At 42.3% G+C, this 26876-nt stretch overlaps 1 protein-coding gene across 3 annotated transcripts; it reads left to right on the plus strand.

The window, feature by feature from the left end:
* Positions 1-20773: 20773 nt before the first annotated feature.
* ARMCX1 (armadillo repeat containing X-linked 1) lies at positions 20774-24899 on the plus strand. Of its 3 annotated transcripts, XM_081081208.1 has the most exons (5): positions 20774-20896; positions 21211-21267; positions 21763-21867; positions 22632-22746; positions 22991-24899. In XM_081081208.1, the coding sequence occupies exon 5, from the start codon at positions 23138-23140 to the stop codon at positions 24503-24505; it is 1368 nt and encodes a 455-aa protein (XP_080937334.1). In that variant the 5' UTR covers positions 20774-20896; positions 21211-21267; positions 21763-21867; positions 22632-22746; positions 22991-23137; the 3' UTR covers positions 24506-24899. The 3 variants fall into 3 exon arrangements, with proteins under 3 accessions (XP_080937334.1, XP_080937332.1, XP_080937333.1); XM_081081206.1 differs by having other exon boundaries at positions 20794-20896; positions 21211-21867; XM_081081207.1 differs by lacking the exon at positions 20774-20896 and having other exon boundaries at positions 21209-21273.
* Positions 24900-26876: the final 1977 nt, after the last annotated feature.

The following is a 26876-nucleotide window of genomic DNA, read 5'->3' on the forward strand; positions in this document are numbered from 1 at the left end:
TAAAAAGACATGTCTTTTTCCTTGAGTTTGTGATCTATTTGGAAAGGCAAGAAGTACCGAAACAAAATGATAGTAACAAAACTAGGTGTCTCTGATCATGGTCAGACCCTTCGGTCAGACTCTCCCCATCAGGGCAGAAAGTTCTGTAGGTAACAGTGCTTAGGCAAAGTTTTAAGAGGAGAGGAAGCTTAAGTAAGCTGGGCTTGAAGGATAGGATAAAAACAGGACAGAAGGGCATTGGAGGAGGAAGGAATGGTGGGAAGAAAGGCATGGAGGTGGGAATGCTGCTCCAGAGAGAAGGCTGGCCTTGCCTGAGTACAAAGTGTGGAAGAGGGAGTGGTGAGAAATATAGTTGAGCAGTTGGAGTGAGTCGCATTCGTGGAGGGTCCCTGGTTGCTACACTGAGGTGTTTGCATATTACTCCATCCAACCCTGGATGACACGAAAGCCTTTCATGACCCTGGGAATGACAGGATGAAAGGAAATAATGTGGCTGTTTTGGTGCAGGATGGGTCTGAGTTGGGGAGGGGACAGGAGCAGCCACTGAAGATTGGAACACCAGTTAGGAAGTTACCACCATAGTCCAAGTACAAGATGATGAAAGTCTGAAATGTCACTGCTGGTCATGGGAATGATGAGAGGAAGCAAGTGAGAGACCCTTTGAACGAAGAAGTGCTGGGACCTATTCTGGGGACTACAGGGAGGGACAATTTTATTTTAGAGTCTTGAGGCATTTGATAGGAAAATGTCCTCTTTCTTGACCAACTTTGTTATCTTTATAAGTAAATACATTAGTTACTATATTTTTTCCTCTCTCTTTGGAAGGGAGGGAGGGAGGGGGAGAGAGGGCAGAACGTCAATGTGAGAGAAACACATCGACCAGGTGCCTCCCTGACTGGGGCCAGGGATGGAACGTGCAACCCAGGTACATGCCCTTGACAGGGAATCAAACCGGAGACACTTTGGTGGGAGGGCTGACACTCTAACCACTGAGCAAAGATTAGTTACTACTTTGAAATAAGAAAATGTAATAGCAGAAATAATAATTTTTATTACTTTAATCAGATTTCTTTTATAAGGTTGGTTGAGGCAGGGCCTTTATGGAACCATTGAGAGAGCTGTTGACATTCATACTGAAGACTATCCACCTCTCTCCCAACCTAGAGAGTGGTAAGGGTGTGGGGGAAGGGGCACTCTCAAAGTGTGCTGGTGGGAACATACACTGGTACAAGGTGCACTTGGACACATGTTTCAGAAGCCCTTAAGATGTACTTGCTCGCCCAGTTAGCATAGCTCAGTGTTTGAGTGTTGACCTATGAACCAGGAGGTCACAGTTCGACTCCCAATCAGGGCACATGCCTGGGTTTCAGGCTTGATTCCTAGTAGGGGGCATGCAGGAGGCAGCCAATTGATGACTCTCTTTCATCATTGATGTTTCTATCTCTCACTCTCCCTTCCTCTGTCTCTGAAATCAATAAAAATATGTTTTTAAAAAGACAAAAAAGGTGTACATGCTCTTTGACATAGTAATTCTACTGGTAGAAATTTATCCTTAGGAAATCTATACTAATAAAAGGGTAATATGCTAATTAGACTGGGTCGACTGGACATCTTCTGGACGTCCGACTTCCTTCTAGACAAAGCCATGGTGGCTGGGGCTGAGGCAGAGGAAGTTAGGGGCGATCAGGCCAGCAGGGGAGCAAGCAGTTAGGGGTGCAATCAGGCTAGCATGGGGGAGCAAGCGGTTAGGGGCGCAATCAGGCCAGCATGGGAGAGCAGTTAGGGGGCAATCAGACCAGCACTGGAGGACAGTTGGGGGTGGTCAGGCCAGCAAGGGGGGGCAGTTGGGGGTGATCAGGATGGCAGGGGATGGCAGTTGGGGGCAATAAGGCTGGCAGGGGAGGGCAGTTAGGGACAATTGGACCACAGGGATTGTGCCTAAATCGGCAGTTGGACATCCCATGAGGGGTCACAGATTGGAGAGGGTGCAGGTCAGGCTAAGGGACACCCCCCACCCATGTGCATGAATTTCATGCACTGGGCCTCTAGTAATCAAATAATTGGCTTGCATAAGACTTCACTCAGTTTTGAAGTGTGAAAAACTGTGAATGGTCAAGTGTCTCAAAATAGGCACTTAGCTAAACAAATTAGGATATGTCTACACATTGAAACATCATGCAAGTCTTGACAATGTTGATGAACACCTACACTTATTTACTTGGAAAAATTCAGCATATAATTTTACGTGGGGAAAATAGGCTGCATAAACACATATACTTTTTGATGAAGAAAAGTATATATTTAAATGATCTCTATGTAAAAATTCTGACGTATACTCTGAGGATATTAATAGTTGCCTATGGGTGTTAGAGTGATGGGTGACTTTATTGGTTTTTAACTCATCTGTATTTTCTGACTTTTATATAATAAACCGGGATTTTTTGCATAATTTTCCAAAAGGAAACTGATGGATTCAGGTTAAGGAGGACTATAAATAGAATTTTAGGGACCTAGATCAGAAATATAAATGGAGGTTCACATATTAGTGTCTAAATATTTAGAAGGTTATTAATTAAACTGTTAAATAAATATTATTTTTAAAAAGCTGTAAATGTTTGAAAATTTAAGTAATGTTAATCATTTTAAAAGTAAAACTATTCTCAATTCTAGCATCTGATGGCAACCAACTTTCTCATGGAAAAAATATATATCACACTTGTTGATTGTGCAATCTGTTGCCTTAATCTCCCTTTAGGAATAAAGAGCTTATTATTTTAGTTGCTAGGAGTGATACCAGCAGACATCCCTCAGCTGTCAGCCCTCTTCAGGAATTGCCTCAGTTGGAGAGTCACCTCCACCAAGGTTATACCCCCTTCCTGGGGTATTTCACATACAATGACTGATTGACATGGCCTTCTTGCTCCAAATGGCATAGCTCAATTTCTCCCTCTGTCCAATCCTACTTCCTTTCTTTTCCCTCCCACAGGTGGTGATCTCAAGAGCATTACCTAATAAAAACCCTTCATGCTGAACTCTGTCTCTGGGTCTGCTCTCCAGGAAGCCAGTCTATAGCAGTTGGTATGAGAAGCAGTTGAGGAAAGCATACATTGTGATGAAAATTTGCAGATAGATCACCTGCTGCAATGAGGACTCCATCATTGGTGGTAGGTGGAGTAGATAGGCACCTGGAATAGATACGTGGCAGAGGAATTGTTACAGCTTTTACCGAATTGGGATGGTGCTGGTGGAAGGGAATACATTAACTGGTGCCATGTAGCAGCTCTTTGAGAAGTATTTGGGATATATTAAATATAAGGAAGGCCAGGAAATTGGATGGCTATTGTTGAGCTTGATTGACCTCTAGAAAAAAAATAATAAAAAGCTGAAATAAAGTAATCAACTATTAAAATCTATGTCAAAAAGCCAGAGGGCTTCATTTGAGGGTAATTCCTGGGACTTAATGGAAGCAAGTTTCAAAAAAAGTTAAAATCCAAACCAAGACAAGTCTGCTATGCCATATCAGGGCCTGAAAGATATGGGACCCTGATGCATGGGATGGGGACAAGTTGGGTTAGTTTTTCACCTTGATGCTGGTTTCTTTTTGCTGTGCAGAAACTTTTTGTTTTGATGTAGGTTCTATTTGTTTATTTTTTTTCCCTTTGTTTCTCTTGTCCTGGGCTTTGTGTAAGTGAAAACTCTGCTATGTGAGATGTCTGATATTTTTCTGCCTATGTTTCTTCTAGGATTTTTATGCTTTTACAACTTACATTCAAGTCTTTTATCCATTTTGAGTTTATTCTTGTGTATGGTGTAAGTTGGTGGCCTAGTTTCATTTATTTTGCATGTACCTGTCCAATGATCCCAGCACCACTTAATGAAGAGACTGTTTTTGCTCCATTGTATGTTCTTGCCTCCTTTGTCAAATATTAATTGAGCATAATGGCTTGGGTCAATTTCTCGGTCCTCTGTTCTGTTCCATTGGTCTATATGTCTGTTCTTGTGCCAGTACCAGGCAATTTTGAGAACAGTGGTTTTGTAATATAGCTTGATATCTGGTAATTCCTCCAACTTTGTTCTTCTTTCTCGGGATTGCTGCAGCTATTCAGGGTCTATTTTGGTTCCATATAAATATTTGGAATATTTGTTCCAGATCTGTGAAATATGCCATTGATATTTCAATAGGGATTGCTTTGAATCTATAGATTGCTTTAGGTCAGTGGTTCTCAACCTTCCTAATGCCGCGACCCTTTAATACAGTTCCTCATGTTGTGGTGCCTCCCAATTTCATTGTTACAAATTGAACATAATTAGATAGCCAGTTAGCCTGGAGGTCAAATCACCCCCGGTATTGCCGTCAACAATCAAGGCTTAACTACAACAAGACTGCGCACAAAGACCGCTAGGGTGTGCACCAAGAAAGCATAAAAAATGCGGAGACAAAGAAACAGGACAAAACTGTCAATGGAGGATATTGAGTTCAGAACCACACATTTAAGGTCTCTTAAGAACTGTCTAGAAGCCGCCGATAAATGTAGTGAGATCCTCAAGAAATCTAATGAGACCCTCGATGTTATGATAAAGAACCAACTAGAAATTAAGCATACACGGACTGAAATAACGAATACTATACAGACTCCCAACAGCAGACCAGAGTTGCGCAAGAATCAAGGCAAAGATTTGAAATGTGAAGAAGCAAAAAACACCCAACCAGAAAAGCAAAATGAAAAAAGAATCCGAAAATATGAAGATAGTGTAAGGAGCCTCTGGGACAGCTTCAAGCGTACCAACATCAGAATTATAGGGGTGCCAGAGGAGGAGAGAGAGCAACATATTGAAAACCTATTTGAAGAAATAATGACAGAAAACTTCCCCTACCTGGTGAAAGAAATAGACTTACAAGTCCAGGAAGCGAAGAGAACCCCAAACAAAAGGAATCCAAAGAGGACCACACCAAGACACATCATAATTAAAATGCCAAGAGCAAAAGACAAAGAGAGAATCTTAAAAGCAGCAAGAGAAAGAAAGTCAGTTACCTACAAGGGAATACCCATACGACTGTCAGCTGATTTCTCAACAGAAACTTTGCAGGCCAGAAGGGAGTGGCAAGAAATATTCAAAGTGATGAATGTCAAGAACCTACAACCAAGATTACTTTATACAGCAAAGCTATCATTCAGAATTGAAGGTCAGATAAAGAGCTTCACAGATAAGGAAAAGCTAAAGGAGTTCATCACCACCAAACCAGGATTATATGAAATGCTGAAAGGTATCCTTTAAGAAGAGGAAGAAGAAGAAAAAGGTAAAAATACAAATTATGAACAACAAATATGCATCTATCAACAAGTGAATCTAAGAATCAAGTGAACAAATAATCTGATGAACAGAATGAACTGGTGATTATAATAGAATCAGGTACATAGAAAGGGAATGGTCTCACTATTCTTGGGGGTGTGGGAGATGCGGGAAGAGACTGGACAAAAATTGTGCACCTATGGATGAGGACAGTGGGGGGGGGGTAAGGGAAGAGGGTGGGGTGGGAACTGGGTGGAGGGGAGCTATGGGGGAAAAAAGAGGAACAAATGTAATAATCTGAACAATAAGGATTTAATAAAAAAAAGTATTTCTTCTAATTAATTTCCTTTCAATGTTCACGAATTAGGTGCACTGGGCCACTAGTGTAGTGAAATAATAGAATAGTGATAATTGTCTCTATTTTTTCTTTGCTATCTTTGTTAGACTAGCATCAGTGTTATGGAGGCTATGCATGAGCTCAACATCATGGACTTCCACTCACCAAGGCTAATATTGTATTAACACTGCTGAATGCCAACTTGACAAAATAAGATGATGAGCCATTCAATACAAGGCATTATTCCATGGGATACCAGTCATTTCCCCATGGTGGTAGAGTTATTATACAAGACACCTTTCATCATGATGAGAACAGATTTTTTTCTCATAAAAATAAAGGTGTATTTCAGACACACATTTACCTTTTTTACTCACAAAAATTTTGCCAGTGACATCATCCATGGACTTACAGAATGCTTTGATTATCATCATGGTATCCTATACAACATTGTCTCTGACAAAGGAACTCATTTGTGGTAAGTAAGTAAAATTATGAAGATGTAGCCAAACATCAGTTACTCCAACATGTAGAAGCAGCTTACCTGATAGAAAAGTAAATAGCTTACTGAAGATTTAGTTATTGGGATCATCTGTTCCAGCTTGAGAATGCTATACTGAGAATACAGTAGCTACTTTAAAACCAGTGATCAATATATGGTGCTATGTCCCTCATAATGAGGATACATAGGTTTGGAAATAAAGAGGTGGAAGAGGGAGTATCCCCTTTCATTATTATACCAAGCAACCCAATAAAGAATTTTTTTTTTTATCTCCACAACTTTGGGCTGAGCAGTTTTGGAGGTTCTACTTTTATAAGGAATGAATACTTCCACCAGGGAGTAAAACCATGGTTCCACTAAATTGAAAGCTAAATCTGCACTTTAGCCATTTTGTTTTCCTGATGCTATTGAACTGATAGGCAGAGAAAGAGGTTACTGTATTAGCTGGAGTGATTGAATCCCATTACCAAGGGAAACAAGGTTGCTGTTATATAATGAGAACAAGGAGAATTATGCTTAGAGCCCAGAGAGAGTCACTGGGGAACATTTTTTTTTAATTTTTTTAATATATATATATATTTTATTGATTTTTTTTTTACAGAGAGGAAGGGAGAGGGATAGAGAGTTAGAAACATCGATCAGCTGCCTCCTGCACACCCCCCACTGGGGAAGTGCCCTCAACCAAGGTACATGCCCTTGACCGGAATAGAACCTGGGACCTTCCAGTCTGCAGGCTGACGCTCTATCCACTGAGCCAAACCGGTCAGGGCACTGGGGAACATTTTAATACTCACTTGTCTAATAATCCTGGTCAATGGGAAAGAACAGAAATTTAACAAATTCATCATGGAAGGTTAGGGTCACTACATTGGGAAAGAACTTTGACTAGCTAAGGAGAATATGAAATGGGTGGTGAAAGAATGAAGTAATGATTATTGACTTTGGCTTCCTGATCAACTACATAGGGAACAGTAGCAACTAGGTGTATTTGTTGATAATTTATTATGTTTTTCTTCCTTTCTCTGATATATGAAAAATACTGGATATGATTGTTATAAATTAGGTTTTATTGAAGAATATGTGTTAGTATCACTCCATGACAGTACAGTGGCTGATGGGACTTTTTGTCCCTGCCTTCCTGTTGGAGAGTTTCTTCATTGGAATAAATAGCAATAATGGTTGCTGAGTGACAAAAGGAGTGGATTGTGTTGATTATTCTTTACGTTGTTCCACTTATTGATCAATTTCTTGCTCTCTCTGTCCTGTTCTATGATGTGAGATGCTGACCCTTATGGATTATATCTCCTAGACTCCATTCCTGGTTGAAGTCTTTTTGGGTTAGGCAGTGAAATGCACTGACAGAACTTTGGAGGGCAGAAGAGAGAAGACAAGGTATTTCTTCCCTGCTTCCGTCATAATTCAGGCAGTGGCTGCCAATAAATATGAATATGAATAAATATATTGGCAGTGGTGGGCCAAGAATTTAGCTCCTACCAGAAGGTCCTTCCTCCATGGTTCTAGCTCCCACTTGGCTCCAGTAACACTATTTCTTCCTTTTGCCCTTTTAGGCCCAAAGTAACAGCTTCCTACTACTTGGATGCTGCTGAATCCCCTATTTTGTCTCTTAACCTTGCATACACCTCTTTGAATAGTCTCTGCATTGAAGTCTCTTGAACTAATTGAGTTGGATTATTTTTCCAACTGTAACTCTGACTGCTAAAGATGTGCTGATGTAAGGCCCAGAACTATTGCAGTTACTTTGGTTCCATCAGAGTGGCCCATTTGAGGATGAAGCTGATATGTAAAGAAGGGTATAGTAGAGAGAATTATAGAAAAAATGAAGCCATAATCTTAATTAAATTGTACTTGAAGCAAGATACCTTCTGGATACAACTTATTGGAGTAAGAATAGGTCGATATTTCTCTAATATGATTAAAATATAAAATTTTAACAAGAAACCCTCATACTTAAGGCACAAACACTAGAAACATTCCAATAAAAATCAGGAAAAAGACAAGAATGTCAGTTTTTCCATAATTATTTAACATCCTACCTAATAAAAGGGCAATATGCAAATTAACCATCACTCCATCACAAAGATGGCGGCACCCATAGCCACAAGATGGTGGCGCCCAGTCCTCTCAGCCCTGCCCTAGTCCTCCAGTCCCAGAGGTCGGCCGCTGAGCAAACAGCGTGAGCAACCTGGTGGAATACTTGCTTTATCACCGCAGCAAGTACAATAAAAGTTGGCTCCAAAACAGCCTGTTTCTTGGCGAGTCTGGGCAGGAGGGGGTCCTGAGAGCTCTTCTGCTGGCTGCTCAGGAAACAGCACTGATGCCAAGGGAGCCATTGGGGAAGAGGTGGTAACTGCCACTGCGGAGCCAGAGCAGAGGAGGCTGGGGAGTCGGAGTGGAGGAGGCAGGGGAACTGGAGTGGAGGATCAGGGGAGCCAGAGCAGAAGAGGCAGGGGAGCCAGAGTGGAAGAAGCAGGGGAGCCAGACCAGAGGAGGCAGGGGAGCCAGAGTGGAGGAAGCAGGGGAGCCAGAGTGGAGGATCAGGGGAGCCGGAGTGAAGTAGGTGGGCCTCCATGGGAGCCAGAGCAGAGGAGGCAGGGGAGCTGGAGTGTAGGAAGCGGGCTGCCATGGGAGCCAGAGTGGAGGAGGCGGGCCGCTACGGGAGCTGGAGCAGAGGAGGCAGAGTTGCCTCTGCTCCCGCAGGGGTGGTGGGTGAGCAGCAGTTCAGGAGCCTCTGGGAATGGTGGCGTCAGGCCATCCAGTGCTGCATCCAGTCCCTGAGGCATGCCCGCCAGTGCCGCAATGCCAAGTGCCCACAGCTGTCCTGCCAGAAGATGAGATGGGTTGTGCAGCACACCAAGGGCTGCCAGCACAAGACCAATGGAAGTTGCGGAGTGTGCAAGCAGTTCATGGCCCTTTGCTGCTACCATGCCAAACACTGCCAAAAAACACATGCCCCATTCCCTACTACCTCAACATCAAGCAGAAGCTCAGCCAGCAGAAGATACAGCACTGCCGGCAGCACGCTTAGCTCATGCGCCAGCAGATGCCACCATCAACACCCACACCGTGCCTCAGCCAAGTCTGCCTTCCCCTCTTTCAGCACCACCCAGGTCTCCCACACTGCATCCCAGCACACCCTGGACACCACAGCCCCGACTATGCCCCAGACCTTGCCTGTGAGCATGTCACTAGCCGACTTCTCCAGCATGGCCAGAACTCATCCCCCCACCACAGTTTGCACTGGGAAGCCCACCAACCAGGTGCCAGCCCCACCACCTACCGCTCAGGCCCACCTGCAGCAGTGGAGGCACCCAGCAGATTGCACGTGAGCCGCAGTAGCAGCAGCACCTGTACTGGGTGAGCACCAACAATGGTATGACCCTGAGGCACAGTGACCCCTGAGGGCCAGATGGCCCCCATGGGCCTGAATGTGACCCAACCATGTCAGTTGGCCTGTTATTCTGCCCCTGAGCCCTGGCAGTGGCAGCCAACACCCATCCCCCAGCAGCAGTCAATGTGAGGCATGCCCAGACCCATGATGTCTATGCAGACCCAAGGTGCAGCCACCTCAGAACATCTCTTCAGGTGCCCTGCAGGGCACCCTGAAGTCTCCTAGCTCCCCCAGCAGCAGCACATGCTCAACATCCTCAAGTCAAACCCTCAGTTGATGGCAGCTCCCATCAAATAGCACATGACCAAGTAAGTGGCCAGCCAGCCCTGCTTTCAGCTCTAGCCCAGCCTGCTGAATCTGAATGCCATGCAAACCAGCGGGCCATGACCTGCTGTCCCTCCGCAGCAGCAAGCAATGGGAGGCCTGAACCCCCAGGGCCAGGCCTTGAACATCATGAACCCAGGGCCCAACCTCAGCACAGTGAGTATGAACCACAGCACAGAGAGATGCCATGGAGCAACAGCAGCAGCAGCAGCAACAACATTGTGAGAGGCATGTCTGACTGTTGGTTGTGATGGGGCGTCGCCTTCTCCTGATCACAGGGCTGCCTCCCGCCCCTGAGGGCTCCCTACTGTGAGAGGGGGCAGGCCTGCCTAAGGGACCCCTCTTCAGTACATGAATTTTCATGCACCGGGCCTCTAGTCCTATATAATAAAAGCCTAATATGCAAATTGTCCCCTCAACCAGGAGTTTGACCAGGAGTTCAACTGCTCGCTATGATGTGTGTTGACCACTAGGGAGTGGCGCAGAACATGGCAGGCATGAGCAATGTGGTGCTGGTAGTGGGAGGCAGTGGAGGCGCTGCTGGCCCCGATGGGCCCCGTGAGAGGGGACCGTGGCAGGATGGCAAAGCAGGTGAGCGGTGATACCAGGCCAAGGTAGGTGTGAGTGGGGCCTGATCACCCTGCCAATCGCCCCTCAGACAGCAACCAGTAGCAGCAGTGGGGGCGGGGGGGGGGAGCGGGCTACCGTCTGACTCCTGGGTGCTGAGGGAGCAGTGTGGGGCCCCAATGACTCAGGTGGAAGGGGACACACGGGGGCTGGGAGCCCAGGTGCTGCCCAGGGCCCAGAGGTCAGCTGGAACTTGCCCTTCCATGCCAGACACTCACGCTTTGATTGTTGGCCAGGCCTAGGGACCACCAGCCAGGCCTAGGGACCGCACCCGTGCACAAATTTTGTGCACCTGGCCCCTAGTTGTTCTATAAGTACTAGTTAATGCAATTGTGTAATTGAAAGAGATGTGATAGTAATATTAGACAGGAGGAGGCAAAATTATTTAAAAGAACCAACTAAAATCTATTTGAAAGTTTAGGAATTTCATAATGAAGCTGGTTATACAATCAATATGCAAAAACCAATCACTTTAATATATATGTATATGTATGTATGTATGTATGTATGTCTATATATACTGAGTGGCCAGATTATTATGACCACCTGATGCTTATAGGCAAATTAGCTATAATTTCCTGCTGCAGTTGCTAGAGGGCCATATCATTATAAACGTCTGAATAGCACAACATACCTAAGTATCGTTGCTGATCAAGTTCATCCTATCATGTTGATGGTGTATCCCAATGGAGATGGCTTCTTCCAACAAGACAATGGACCATGCCATGGTGCTCATAATGTGCAGGAGTGCTTTCAAGAACATGAGGGAGACTTTACCTTGCTTAGGTGGCCCCCACAGTCATCAGATCTCAATCCAATTGAGCATTTGTGGGACGAAGTTAAAAGAGCCATCAGGCAGCTGGCTCCACAACCATCAAATCTCACAGAACTAGACAGTGCTATTCATCAGGCATGGTGTCAGATTCCTCGCATCACCTTTCAACATCTCGTGGAGTCAATGCCAAGAAGAATTGCCGCAATATTGAAGGCAAAAGGTGACCCAACAAAGTACTGGTGGGGTGGTCATAATAAACTGGCCACTCAGTATATATATATACACACACACACATATACTATATATATATATATATATATATATATATATATATATATATATATATATATATAAGGATGTCCCAAAATTTACGCAAGAAGTAATTTTGATAGAAAACACAGGTTTATAATTAAAAATTATAAAATTTTTATTGATTCATAAAGTATAGAGTATAGGGTTATGTATGGAATAGCATATAGGGTAAATGAATTATCATGTCACGATAGCGAGCACCATTAACTGTTATTGCCTGAGCAGCCACATTTTCGAAGAAGATTGGTCCGATGATGCCTCCAGCCCAAAATCCACACCAAACAGTGACACGTTGTGGACGGCTTGATTAATTGACAAAATTGTCACATTTGGGGTTCAGAAAGTCCACGAGTGATTGTTGAGAAACAAATACATCCACAACGTGTCACTGTTTTGTGTAAAGTTATATATAAATGGTTATATATATATATATATATATATATATATATATATATATATGACATTTTAAAAATCCATTCATCTCTCGAGAACACTTGGGTAATGCTGCAATGAACATGGAGGTACAGATATCTCTTTGAAACAGTGATATTCTTTCCCTCAGAAATGTACCCAGAAGTGGGATTGCTGTATCATATGGTAGTTCTAGTTTTAATTTTTTTTTGAGGAAACTCCATTCTGTTTTTCACATTGGCTGTACCAGTTTACTTACAATTCCACCAGCAGTGCACAAGGATTTTCTTTTCTCCACATCCTTACCAGCACTTGTTATTTCTAGTCTTTTTTACAATAGCCATTTGAATGGGTGTGAGGTGGTAAGCTATTCTCGTAAAGATACTAACTATCCCTCAATTAAGTTATAACAAATTGAAATAAAAAACAGCAATTTTAGGGGAATTTAACAAAACAATGCCTTTTATCTCTAAACTAGTGGCCCAGTGCATGAAATTCATGCATGGGTGGGGGGTATCCCTCAGCCTGGCCTGCACCCTCTCCAATCTGGGATCCCTTGGGATTGGGCCTAAACCAGCAGTTGGACATTCTTCGCACAATCCGGGACCACTGGCTCCTAACTGCTCACCTGCCTGCCTGCCAGTTTGCCCCTAACCACTCTGCCTGCCAGCCTACTTGCCCCCAACTGCCCCCCACCCCCGCTGGCCTGATCACCCCCAACTGCCCTCCCCTCCTGGCTTGATCACCACTAACCACCTCTGCCTCGGCCCTGCCATCATGGCTTTGTCTGAAAGGATGTTCAGAAGGTCTCCCAGAAGGTCTCCTGGTCTAATTAGCATATTACCCTTTTATTAGTATAGATAAACACATGTGAATAGGAAGATGGTGAAATTATGAAAAAGGGGAATAATTAAAGAGGCCTTTCTCTCTCAGATATTAAAACCTTTTGTGAGATATTATAATTAAAATACTTTGGTAGATAAAAAGAAATAAAAAATAATATATTGATGAATCATACTAGAGAATAAAAAACTAGATCCAGAGCCTGGCTAGTGGCACTCAATTGGTTGAGCACTGTTCTATGCAATGAAAGGTCGATGGTTCAATTCCCTGACGGGGTACATGCCCAGGTTGTGGGCTCGATCCCTGGTAGGAGTGCATACGGGAGGCAACCAATTGATTATTCTCTCTCTCTCCCCATCCCTACCTCACTCTAAAAATAAAAACATTTTTAAAAAAGAACTAGGTCCAAATATGTGTAGATATGATGAAGGTTGGCATTTTAAATCAGTGAGCTAAATATGCCTCATTTGATAATTGACATTAGGGCAATTTGCTAACTATTTTAAAAAATAATTCCATATGATCAATAAATCTGGAAAAATACATTTAAAATAACACTGAGATGTTATTTGTTTTTTATTTCCCTCTATGTGGACATTTATATAAATGGTACAAAAGCAATGGTGGGTAAAACTGCTGGTGCCTTACTGATAATAAAGACAACAGCACACACATACACACATTCCATGTGGATCAAAAATTTATTTTAAAACACACATAAATATTGGAAGTAAAAACAGGCTTTCCTCAGCAGGACACAAAACCCAAAAAATGTAAAGAAAGAAATGATAAATTTTATATCATAAAGATTAAAATTTCTATATAGCAGAAGTCCAAAGAAAATTATAAACTGAGAAAATATTATAACACTTATCACAGTCAAAGAGCTTATTTTCTTAATTTACAGAAAATATTAAATGCTAATATTAAATTTTTGTTGTTGTTTTAAATAAAAGGTAAAAATGTCTTTCCCCCTCTCTAACTGTAGGTTGTTATGTTGCCCATTCTAGAAAATTTAGAAAGTATCAAAAATTTAAAAAGAAAATTAAAAGTATATGTAACCCTACTAAGTAAATCTAAGCACTATTTATAAAGGGACATTTTAAAATATATTGGGAACATGCTGTTATATAATTTTATTTTCTATTTTTTAATTTACTTATATAAATACATAATATTATTAAATGTCATTTAATAGTTTTGGAAGACCAAAATTTTAATGAAAGCATAATTTTTTGAAATAAAAGGAAAGTTGTATTTTATCATTCCCATTACATTAAGTTTACTTATGCTTTTTTTTTACTATCATATTGCTCTGATAAAAGTCTTTGTATGTTTATATTTTACATATCTCTTATGATTTTCTTCTTTTCTATTTTTATTATTTTTAATAGATCTTTATTGTTGAAAGTATTACATATGTCCGTTTTTTCCCCCCATTGCCCTCTCCTCCCCGTCCCCCACAAGCCTTCACCGCCCACTGTCTGTGTCCTTGGATTATGCATATATGCATATGAGTTCATTGGTTGATCTCTTCCCCTCCTCCAACCTCCCCTGTCTTCCCTCTGAGGTTTGACAGTCAGTTTGATGCTTCTATGTCTCTGGGTCTATTTTTGTTCATCAGTTTGTGTTGGTCATTAGATTCCACATATGAGTGAGATCACGTGATACTTATCTTTCTCTGACTGGCTTATTTCGCTTAGCATACTGGTCTCCAGGTCCATCCATGCTCTTGTAAATGGTAAGAGTTCTATCTTTTTATAGCTGCACAGTACTCCATTGTGTAGATGTACCATAGTTTTTTTAATCTACTCATCTGCTGATGGGCTCTTAGGCTGTTTCCAAGTCTTAGCTATTGTAAATTGTGCTGCTATGAACATGGGGGTGCATATATTCTTTCAGATGGGTGTTTCTGAGTTTTGGGGATATATTCCCAAAAGTGGGATCACTGGGTCAAATGGAAGTTCCATTTTTAATTTTTTGAAGAAACTCCAAACTGTTCTCCACAGTCGCTGCACCAGTCTGCATTCCCACCAGCAGTGCGTGAGAGTTCCTTTTTCTCCGCATCCTCACCAGCACTTGTCATTTGTTGATTTGTTGATGATAGCCATTCTGACAGGTGTGAGGTGTTACCTCATTGTTGTTTTGATTTGCATCTCTCGGATGATCAGTGACTGAGCATTTTTTCATATGCCTTTTGGCCTTCTGTATGTTCATGTTGGAGTAGTATCTATTGAGGTCTTTGCCCATTTTCAATTTGATTGTTTATCTTCCTTTTGTTAAGTTGTATGAGTTTCCTGTAGATTTTGGAGGTTAACCCCTTATTGGATGTATCATTGGCAAATATGTTCTCCCATGGTGTGGGCTCTCTTGTTACTTTATTTTATTTTATTTTTTAAAAAATATATTTTATTGAGTTTTTACAGAGAGGAAGGGAGAGAGATAGAGAGTTAGAAACATCAATGAGAGAGAAACATCGATCAGCCGCCTCCTGCACATCTCCTACTGGGGATGTGCCCGCAACCCAGGTACATGCCCTTGACCGGAATCGAACCTGGGACCTTTCAGTCCGCAGGCTGACGCTCTATCCACTGAGCCAAACTGGTTTCAGCTTGTTACTTTATTGATGGTTCCTTTCGCTGTGCAGAAGCTCTTTAATTTGAGGTAGTCCCATTTGTTTATTTTCTCCTTAATTTCCATTGTCCTACAGTGGTCGGCAAACTCATTAGTCAACAGAGCCAAATATCAACAGTACAACGATTGAAATTTCTTTTGAGAACCAAATTTTTTAAACTTAAGCTATATAGGTAGGTACATTGTTATTAACTTAGAGTACTCCCAAGGCTTAGGAAGAGCCACACTCAAGGGGCCCAAAAGTCGCATGTGGCTCCCGAGCCACAGTTTGCTGACCATGGTCTAGTAGGAGATGTATCCATAAACATGTTGCTATGAGAGATGTCTGAGATTTTGCTGCAAATGGTTTCTTCTAAGATTTTTATGGTTTCACATCTTACATTTAAGTCTTTTATCCATTTTGAGTGTATTTTTGTGTATGGTGTAAGTTCGTGATCTAGTTTCATTTTTTGGCATGTATCTGTCCAATTTTCCCAACACCATTTATTGAATAGACTGTCTTGACTCCATTGTATGCTCTTGCCTCTTTTGTCAAATATTAAATGAGCATAATGACTTGGGTTGATTTTTGGGTTCTCTGTTCTGTTCCATTGGTTTATATGCCTGTTCTTGTGCCAGTACCAGGCTGTTTTGAGTACAGTGGCTTTGTAATATAGCTTGAAATTTGGTATTGTGATTTCTCCAACTTTGTTTTTCTTTCTCAAGATTGCTGCAGCTCTTTGGGGTCTTTTTTGATTCCATATAACTTTTTGGAGAATTTGTTCTAGCTCTTCAAAATATGCTGTTGGTATTTTAACAGAGATTGCATTGAATCTGTAGATTGCTTTGGTAGTATAGAAGTTTTAATGATGTTGATTCTACCAATCCATGAACACGGTATATTCTTCCATTTGCATATATCTTCCTCTATCTCTTTTTTCAACATCTTGTAGTTTTCCAAATACAGGTCTTTTACCTCCTTGGTTAAGTTTATTCCTAAGTATCTAAATTTTTTTTGTTGCAGTGGTAAATGGGGTTGTTTGTTTGGTTTCCCTTTCTGAGAGTTCATTATCCTATATAATAAAAGACTAATATGTAAATTGTTCCCTCAAAGGGGTTCAACCTGGAGTTCAATCTGGGGGCGGGGCTGGCCAGCCAACCGCCTGTGCCTCCTCTCCCCCCCCCCCCCCCGGCTGGCCAACCACCCCTGGCCCCTCCCCCTGGCTGGCCCAGCCATGATAGCCCCCATTAGGGCCGGGCCGGCTGGACCCCACCTGGCATGAATTCGTGCACCAGGCCTCTCCTTGATGTTTAAAAATGCCATAGATTTCTGGGTGTTAACTTTATATCCTGCTATGTTGCCAAATTCATTTGTTAAATCTAGTAGTTTTCTGATGGTCTTTAGGATTTTCTCTGGACAGTATGTCATCTGTGAATAGTGTCAGTTTTACTTCCTCCTTTCCAATTTGGATGCCTTTTATTTCTTCTTTTTGTCTGATCGCAATGGCTAGCACTTCTAGTCCTATGTCAAACAGGAGTGGTGAAAGTGGGCATCCCTCTCTTGTTCCTGTTCTTATGGGAATATTAAGTTTTAATATAAAATATTAAATAACTAAAATATTAAACTTTAATATTAATATTAAAATTCTCATATATTATTAAGGAAAAGATAAAAAAACTAGTGGAAAATGGGAAAAGGCAGTTCATAGAAAGAGAAATACAACTGATTAACAAACCTATGAGATAATGCTTAATGTAATTTGCAATTAAAGAAATCGAATTTTTGGAGCACAATACTGTATAAGTAAGTAAATTTAAGAGAGAAAAGTTGGCAGCATGAATAAAATTAACATTCACTTTGACTCAGTGATCTCACTTCTAAGAATTTGTCCTAAGGAAATAATGCCATAATTGTCAACATTTATCCATATAAAGGTTTCCACTGTAGTATTTTTTGTAATAGACAAAGATTAGGAAGTGGCAAAATATTGGTCAGTAATAGATTGATTAAATTTCTGGTAAATCCACACTATAGACTAGTATTTTTTTCTGATAAAACAATGTACATAATATATTAGGTGAAAAATAGTGTACAGAATGGTATGCATAGTATGATCCCAAATAATATCTGTGCACATATAATTTATATACATATGCATTTTTGTTGGCATATATAAAACAACAACAACACCTGGAAATAGTCAATTGAAAAGTTAGTAGTGGTTTTCACAGGATTTATCCTAGAATTGAGGTAAATGAACTATCATGGTGGTTATCAGAAGGGTGGAAAATTTGAGATATTTTTATTTTATCTCCCTTCTTTTCCTGGTTAACACCTACTTTCCTTCATCTCAGCTCAAAATTTTATTTCCTTTCCCCCTCAAGGAAGCCTTCCCTAATTCCAAGACTCTACCACTTCTTTTACTGTGTTAACAGTGTTCCTTTCTTTCACAGTATTTTTCGGTTTGTATGTATATATGATTATTTCATGAAGGTCTTGTTTCCACTATGAGAGCAGAGTTCAGTGTCTGTTTTTTTCACCAACATATTCACAATAAGCGTAGCACTTATGGCACCTCTCTGCCATCTCCTCCCTCTCCTAATATTATGATGTGGACTTTTGAATTTTGCTCAGTATTATGTAAAGGCTATAAAAGTGCAGCTTTTAGACATCCCCCATCAATCACAGATGGACAAGTCAGAATCAAATAGCAAATGTCACATTCACTGGTGAAATATTAAGGGTGTTCTCATTTACTTCAAGAATAAGATCAGGAGACCCTTAATTGCCACTATTATTCAACATAGTTCTAGAGGTTCTGGTCAATGTGCTACATCCAGAAAATAATAGAGTAAAATATATAAATACTGGAAAAATTAAAAATCATCATTTGGCCCTAGTTGGTTTGGCTCACTGGATAGAGCATTGGCCTGGGGACTGAAGGGTCCCAGGTTCGATTCCAGTCAAGGGCATGTACCTTGGTTGCAGGCACATCCCCAGTAGGGGGTATGCAGGAGGCAGCTGATAGATGCTTCTCTCTCATCGATGTTTCTAACTCTCTATCCCTCTCCCTTCCTCTCCGTAAAAAATCAATAAAATATATAAAAAAAGAAAAAAATCATCATTTGCAGATGATTCTCTATGCATACCTAGGTAAACCAAAGCCATCAACTGAAAAATCATTAGAAAAATTAAGAAAGGTCACTAAAAATAAATATATCAATTTTTCCAGAGACAAGCAATAACCTGGTAGAAAATATACTCATAGAAGAAATGTCATCCCCCAAAACAACAAAACAATAACATACCTAGGAATAAGCTTAACAAGTAATAGGTATGACTACCCTGAATAAACATAAAACTTATTGAAGATCGTAATGTCAACATGGATAGAAAGACTCAATTTTTAAAGATGTCAGTTCTCAAGTTAAAGTGCATATTCATTACACTTTAGTCACTAGATGTCAACCATTTTGTTCTGCAGTGTTCTTCAACTTGGAACTTGACACACTTCCACATTCTACTTTATACATTTCTGCATTGTTCACACATTTAAAAAATATGGAGTGTGGGGAGATGAGAGGGAGACACAGAGAGAGAGAGAGAGCGAGAGAGAGAGCGAGAGAGAGAGAGAGAGAGAGAGAGAGAGAGAGAGAGGGATTTGAGAGATTTCTATTGAGGGAATTTATCTTTTTTCCCCTAGTAAAGAAGTTCTGAATTATTTTTTAAGTCACAGATGCCTGTGAGAATCTGATGAGACCTACAAACCTTCTCCCCACTAAAATGAACACATGTACTTGCATAATTTTGATAAAATTTTCACAGAGTTGGCCAGTTGAGAATGCCTACTCTAGGTATGTTGAGGAGAGTCCTTTCAGTCCAGGCATACATTTAGTTGAGGGGTCAACAAGTTGGGAGTGGACTGCAGGACATGATCCTACCTCAAGGCTAGGTTCTTTCTGAGGACCCTGCAGTGAGGAGGCTATACGTCAGAGGCCCAGCAGGCTGAACCTCTCAGGCCAGGTGGCATGAGAAGACTTAAGTGTTGTGAATGAGGCCAGAGCAGGCAGACTTGAGTGCTTCCCCAGCAATCACTTCTCCAGGCTTTATGGAAACTCACAGCTGCAGGGAGGTGTGACCAACAATCCCTCCTATGCATCCCTGAGTTACCTCTGTGGGAATGTAAGGGAGCTAGGGAGGGAAGAAGGCAAATACATTCACTCAGGTCAGGTTGGTCATCTGAGTAAAGGTGGCATTTACCACCTTGGTCACCTGTCCATGTATACCTTTAGATTGAGCAACAAAGTCATTTGCCTGACTGCGGGGGATGAGAAGCTATGGAATATGGGAGGGGATCAGAGGACAACACCTTTATCCCTCACCTCTTGACAAGGCAGGTAGGAAGGGACCAGTTCTGCATCCCTTACACTCTCACCTGCATCCACCTTAGTAGACTTGAATCTAATCCAGGGGCAGGTGTTCAGAACAGCCATCAAATTATAAGTGGTTCACATAGCAGTTAACCAAGGCTCTGGGACATTAAATGCATGTCTTTTTAAAAAACAAACAAGACAGGATTGTGCTGCTTTTGTGTTATCAATTTGCAAGTTGATCCAAAAATAGAAAAAGTAATAAATCATTTGCATCAAATGGGCAAGATCAGAGGACTAGTCCTCTCCTTGTGGACTAATTAATAAATCGTGTGAAAATTCCCGTTATAGATTTTAAAATACGTTTTGAAAGTTCCTATTTGGCTATAACCGATAGAAACAGTTACCTTGTGTTATAAATAAATATAATGAAATTAATGAGACCTTTTGGTCTTCCACTTAAATTATTCTCCACTCAAATGAAAATAGCAACATTTTATTTTTTCAATATAAAAGTAATGCAGTATTGATTTATAAAAAAATGAACAGAAAAGTTTAAGGGAGCAAAACACTCCCATTACCTATATCCTTTTCTGAGATTTTTCTTCCATTTTGTATAGGGGTGCAGGAGAAATGCTGGATCTTCATGGCTGAGGGTGGGTGGTGAAGGGAGGGAGAGATGGTTGGACAGGGATAAGGGGAAAAAATTATCCCTCTAAGAGGAAGAAAAGATCCATGATCTTGGGAACAGATGCAGTCTCTCTCTGTAAATTAAAGAAAAGCAAATTGCAACCACAAGGAGAAGCTATTCCTGGTTTCTAGGATTGGCAGAGGAAAATGAGTGGCAGGACCTGATATGGTCAGGGAAGGAAAGGGGTGGGCCAGCTCCAGCCGCACTGCCTGCCGGTGGGAGTGGTAATTGGGGTCTTGAGCTCACGGATGACGTGGCCCTCACGTGAGCAGAAGCCTACGCGTTTAGACGTTTTAGACGTCCTTCTAATCTTCGTCTTCATTTGGTCGCTTGCCATCTGCCTATTCCCCACCGGGCGGGCGGGCCTGTGGCTAGGGAAGGAGGAGGAGGTAACTGACCAGATCCCTGCAGATCTAAGGGGATGGTCGCTGCCTGGGGGATCCCTGCGGTGTGGGTTGGGGAGGGTGGATTCCACCGGAAAGGGACCAGCGTGCTTTCTAAACCCCTGCCCTTCCAAGAAACAAAATGGTCGATGTTGCGGGCTGTATTACAAGGGAGACCCCAGCGCAGGAGGGGAGAAACCTTTAACATCCAGGGCCTTGAATCGGGGAAGACAGTGAATTAGAATTCCGGACCATCTACCAATCCAGGATCTTGGGGCTGTGGGGCTGTCTGACTATTTGTCTTTTCGCATGTCTTTCAGTGGGGCGCTGTATCACTCGGAGCAAAGGAACAAAGAATCTGCCCGGAACTCCTGCATGTCAGTGTAAAGAGGGGATTGCCCCGGCGTCCACTAGAAGAGCGGGGATGGCTGAGGTCCTCGCTTATCTTGGGCTCATTAATGACTCTCCAGCTATCTCCCTGCTATTATATATGTAGAAAAAAAGGATGTGACAGCCTTTCGTAAAAATTGGTGTCTTTAGGGGGGAGGGGTGGGAATGCATCAGGGAGGGGAATGGTCTTTCCGCAGGTTTTCCATACTCTCTCCCCCCCCCCCCCCCCCCCCCGCCTTCTTTCCAGTTGTTTCAAAGGGGTGTGGTTTTTGCTCGGAAAATGGCCATCCGATGCGAGTGGGGGGGGGGGGGCTGGGGCAGGGCATGGGTGCATGTCATGCAGGAAGAGGGCTGATGTCTGAGAGGTCCTGAGAAGTGGGGGTAGGATGAGAAAACAGAAGTTAAAATCTATTTGACTACCAGGACCTTGAATTTGTAAAAGCTGGTATTGGGACTTTCTGAAGTGCTGTTCTGTCTGCTAGCCATCCATCTCTGCCAAGTCGCCAGTCTGCGTCTGTGGATCTTGTTGTGCCTGAAGGTCAATCCGACCCAGAAGCAGGAAGAAGAGGAACATTGTCCAGAAACAAGTAGGTCAGAGTGAGGATGCTGGCACTGTTTGAGGGCTCTTGGGGTGGAGAATGGTGGAGACTGCAAACTCCAGTGGGCCTCGTCTGCATCCCCCTCCTTTCTGCCTCTTTATACCATTTCAGAGTTTACAAAATAAAGTTCTCTGCTGGTATAAAACTGAGAAAGAAGTGGTTGGAAGGGGGAGGGTGTCACAAGAATTCTGGGGTGGGGGTAGGGAAGACCTTTTTCCAAATTACTTTTTGGAGTACAAAAAGTAACTGGTATTGGTCTGCCCATCACGCACTCAGTCCCAGAGCTGTTAGTCCTTAGGTTTGGTGGAGGCAGAAACTGAGTTGAAGGATGAAGGAAATTCCTCTGGAACAGTGAAATTGGCATAATGGGTTGAGTAGGAGTGTCTTGGTACCTTTGAGATGGTGGGGGTAGCAGAGGCAAGGGTGAAATTCCAGACTTTTGTTCATTTTACCCTTGTCTGGCTTCTAGACATTCTCAATCCACCCCCATTGATTTTGTTAGGGAAGGGAATGTGTGTCATTACCTTTGGAGGAAGTGATTTTCAGGGGTGGGGGTGGGGTGGAGGATTGGAGGAGATCAGAGATCAGAGGAGGCGAGTGGGTGAGCTAATGAATTTCAAAGCACTGTGAGGAGAGGAGCATAACTAGGTGGGAAATACTGCTCTACTCCTACTAGGGCCAGGGATTCCAGAGAGGTACCTATGACCTAGGTAAGCTCTCAGCAATCCCCTCCCCACCCCTTATGTTTGCAGGTTTGCAGAATACAGTGCACTTCCAGGCAAGAAGGAAAAGGAAGAAACTGTCTGAACCTGTGTAGGTGTATGTGGAAGTGCCACTACCCCCAGGACACCTGGAAGGGCAGAGGAGGTAGAGAACTGATTAGATCCTTAAATGGAATGAACTGGGGTGAGGTAAATTGACCATGAGGTTGGAGAATCTGGAGGTGGGGAAATTTTTCAAAATTAACTTCCCTGTGTAAGAAAGGGATCAGTGATCTAGCCCTGAGACCCTGTCATGTCCCCATTCCTTTGTCTGCCCCTAGTTTAGTCTGTCTGCATGCAAAGGCATAAAAGGAGGAGACTGAAGCCTCAAGTCTTTCCTTCTTTCCTAGGTGCTGCTGTATCTGCAGTTGCTGAAGAGCCTGCCAGCTATAGCTAAAGATTCCATCCAGGCTTCAGATAATTCTGAGCCACAGCAAGCCTGCTCTGCCTGGGTTAAAAATTCGGCTCAGGCATTCGGCTTAGACATTTGCTCCAGTATGGGTCGAACTCGGGAGGCTGGTTGTGTGGCTGCTGGTGTGGTGATAGGGGCTGGCGCCTGCTACTGCGTATACAGACTGACCTGGGGAAGAGATGACAGCGAGAAAATCTGGAACAACAATGATGATGACGAAGATGAGGAATCTAGTGATATTACAGAAATTGGGGTGGAGGCTGAGAAAGCTAATACTGTGGTGGGGAGCAGAGCTAGATTTCAGGGTGACTCAAAAACCAAAGCTGAAGTGGGCATGGAACTCAAGAGTGGTCCAGATATAAAAGTGGGAGTCCACTCAGGAACCCAGAGAGGAGGTGGCCTAGAGGCCAAGGCCAAGGCCCTTTTCAGCACGCTGAAGGAACAGGCAAGTGCAAAGACAGGCAAAGGGGCCAGGTTGGGTACCATCTCTGGGACTAGGACTTTTGCATCGAGTTTACCCTGCCCAGGAGGCAGGGGTGGAGGCTGCCACCCCACCAGGAGTGGGGCTAGGGCTAGGAACAGGGCATGTGGAAAGTCCAAGGGAAAGGTCCGAGCTAAGAGCACCAGGACTCCAGCTACAACATGGCCTGTTCGCAGGGGCAAGTTCAACTTTCCCTATAAAATTGATGATATTTTAGGCACTACAGACCTTCAAAAGGTCCTTAACATCCTAGAAAGAACAAATGATCCTTTTATTCAAGAAGTAGCCTTGGTCACTCTCGGTAACAATGCAGCATATTCATTTAACCAAAATGCCATTCGTGAATTGGGTGGTCTCCCAATTATTGCAAAACTGATAAAAACGAAAGATCCCATTATTAGAGAAAAGGCTTACAATGCTCTTAATAACTTGAGTGTGAATGCTGAAAATCAGGGCAAGATTAAGACGTATATCAGTCAAGTGTGTGATGACACCATGATTTGTTGCTTGGACTCAGCTGTGCAGATGGCTGGACTAAGACTGCTAACCAACATGACTGTGACTAATCATTACCAACATTTGCTTTCCTATTCTTTTCCAGACTTTTTTGCTTTGTTATTCCTGGGAAATTACTTCACCAAGATTCAGATTATGAAACTACTTATAAACTTTACTGAAAATCCAGCCTTGACAAGAGAGCTGGTCAGTTGTAAAGTACCATCAGAATTGATTTCCCTCTTTAATAAAGAATGGGACAGAGAGATTCTTCTTAATGTCCTAACCCTATTTGAGAATATAAATGATAACATAAACAATGAAGGGCTTGCATTCTCCAGGAAAGAGTTTAGCAGAAGTTCACTTTTTTTCTTATTTAAAGAATCTGGGGTGTGTGTTAAAAAAATCAAAGCATTAGCAAATCACAGTGATCTGGTGGTGAAAGTAAAAGTTCTCAAAGTATTGACCAAACTCTAATCAGAGGTCTGTCTGAAATAATAATTGAGATATGTTTTTTAAGTTTTTACTTGGGAACAATACATTTTGCAAATTCTTTGTTTTTCACTGTGCTTATATGGCATAGAGATACTTTCAGCCGCTATTTTGGAACAATGAATATCACAAGTCAACAGTAATGCTGGCTGTGATGGTTGGTTTTAGGCTGGACCGTTTTAAGGATGCCAAGTGAATACTAAAGCTTGTACAGACAAAGCACTTAGTTGATTCCATCTTGCTACCTAGATTGAGATATTTTTACTCTTTATCTAAAGTGACAGCAAACTAATCATAAATAACCTACACTTTTGTATTGGTTTATATTTGTTAATCTTAGACTTGTGTTTTATCAATAAAGTTATGTGTTTTAACCAGCAAAAAAAAAAGAAAAAAGAAATTTATCATGTTCTTAAGTTTTTTGTGTATTTGAGAAGGCAAGATGCATGGAAACAAAAAGTTATTAACAAAACCAGGAGCCATTCATCATGGCCAGCTGCTTCCTATTAGTGCTTAGAGGTGGTAGAAAGTTTTGCAGGTAACAGAGCACAGGGAAAGTTTTAAGAGGAGAGGAAGCTTAAGTAAGCTGGGCTTGAAGGATAGGATAAAAACAGGACAGAAGGGCATTGGAGGAGGAAGGAATGGTGGGAAGAAAGGCATGGAGGTGGGAATGCTGCTCCAGAGAGAAGGCTGGCCTTGCCTGAGTACAAAGTGTGGAAGAGGGAGTGGTGAGAAATACAGTTGAGCAGTTGGAGTGAGTCGCATTCGTGGAGGGTCCCTGGTTGCTACACTGAGGTGTTTGCATATTACTCCATCCAACCCTGGATGACACGAAAACCTTTCATGACCCTGGGAATGACAGTATGAAAGGAAATAATGTGGCTGTTTTGGTGCAGGATGGGTCTGAGTTGGGGAGGGGACAGGAGCAGCCACTGAAGATTGGAACACCAGTTAGGAAGTTACCACCATAGTCCAAGTACAAGATGATGAAAGTCTGAAATGTCACTGCTGGTCATGGGAATGATGAGAGGAAGCAAGTGAGAGACCCTTTGAATGAAGAAGTGCTGGGACCTATTCTGGGGACTACAGGGAGGGACAATTTTAGAGTCTTGAGACATTTGATAGGAAAAGGAACTCTTTCTTGATTAATTCTGTTTTTTATATACGTGAATACATTAGTTACTATTTTTTTCCTCTTCTTTTGGAAGGGAGGGAGATAGAGGGACAGAGAGGAACATCGATGTGAGAGAAACACATCGACCAGGTGCCTCCCTGACTGGGGCCAGGGATGGAACCTGCAACCCAGGTACATGCCCTTGACAGGGAATCGAACCGGAGACACTTTGGCAGGAGGGCTGACACTCTAACCACTGAGCAAGGATTAGTTACTACTTTGAAATAAGAAAATGTAATAGCAGAAATAATAATTTTTATTGCTTTTATCAGATTTCTTTTATAAGGTTGGTTGAGGCAGGAACCATCGAGAGAGCTGTTGGCATTCATATTGAAGACTATCCACCTCTCTCCCAACCTAGAGAGTGGTAAGAGTATGAGGGGAGGGGCACTCTCAAAGTATGCTGGTGGGAACATACACTGGTACAAGGTGCACTTGGACACATGTTTCAGAAGCCCTCAAGATTTGCATGCTCTTTGATCCAGTAATTCCACTGGTAGACATTTATCCTTAGAGTTACATCTTTGCTCTCAAAGGGAAAAGATGCAGAAAAATACATTTGGAGAATCTCACCCACTTTACCTGGTGGACCAAGCACACTAGCAGCCCTACAAAAATGAAGAAATGTTCCAGAATCTCCCCCATGATGGTACTGCAGCAGATGCTGTTGTAGACCTGGTCTATGCCCTCTGCAGGCCTCCTAAGGCGTGGCTGCTCAGAGGCCTGTCTGTCATCTGGAGTCACCAGGTGTGTTCCACTGTGCGGAGACCTTTAGATTAGAGTAACTTCTTTACACGATCCTCTGAATCACAGGCTTGGAATAAAGTATTATTTCCAATATCATTATAAAAAAATTTATCCTTGGGAAATAACCAAATAATTGGCTTGTATGAAAGTGTGAAGTGTGAAAAATTGTGAATGAGCCAAGTGTCTCCAAAGAGGCACTTGATTAAATAAATTTGGATATGTGTACACATTGAAACGTTGTGCGGCTCTTGAAAACATTGATGAACATTTACTCTCATTTACTTTGAAAAAGTTCAGTGTATGATCTTTTTTTCTTTTAATCCTCATCCGAGAAATGAGGTTATTTTTTCCACTGATTTTTAGAGAGAGTGGAAGGGAAAGGGGAGGAGAGGGAAGGAAGGAGGGAGGGAGGGAGGGAGGGGAGAGCGAAGGAGG

The sequence above is a fragment of the Myotis nattereri genome (genome assembly GCF_964212035.1).
Source record: "Myotis nattereri genome assembly, chromosome: X".
Classification (NCBI taxonomy): Eukaryota; Metazoa; Chordata; class Mammalia; order Chiroptera; family Vespertilionidae; genus Myotis; species Myotis nattereri.

Excerpts from the sequence above, each read along its gene's own strand:
- ARMCX1 (XM_081081208.1), top strand. The coding sequence starts at position 23,138 with ATGGGTCGAACTCGGGAGGCTGGTTGTGTGGCTGCTGGTGTGGTGATA.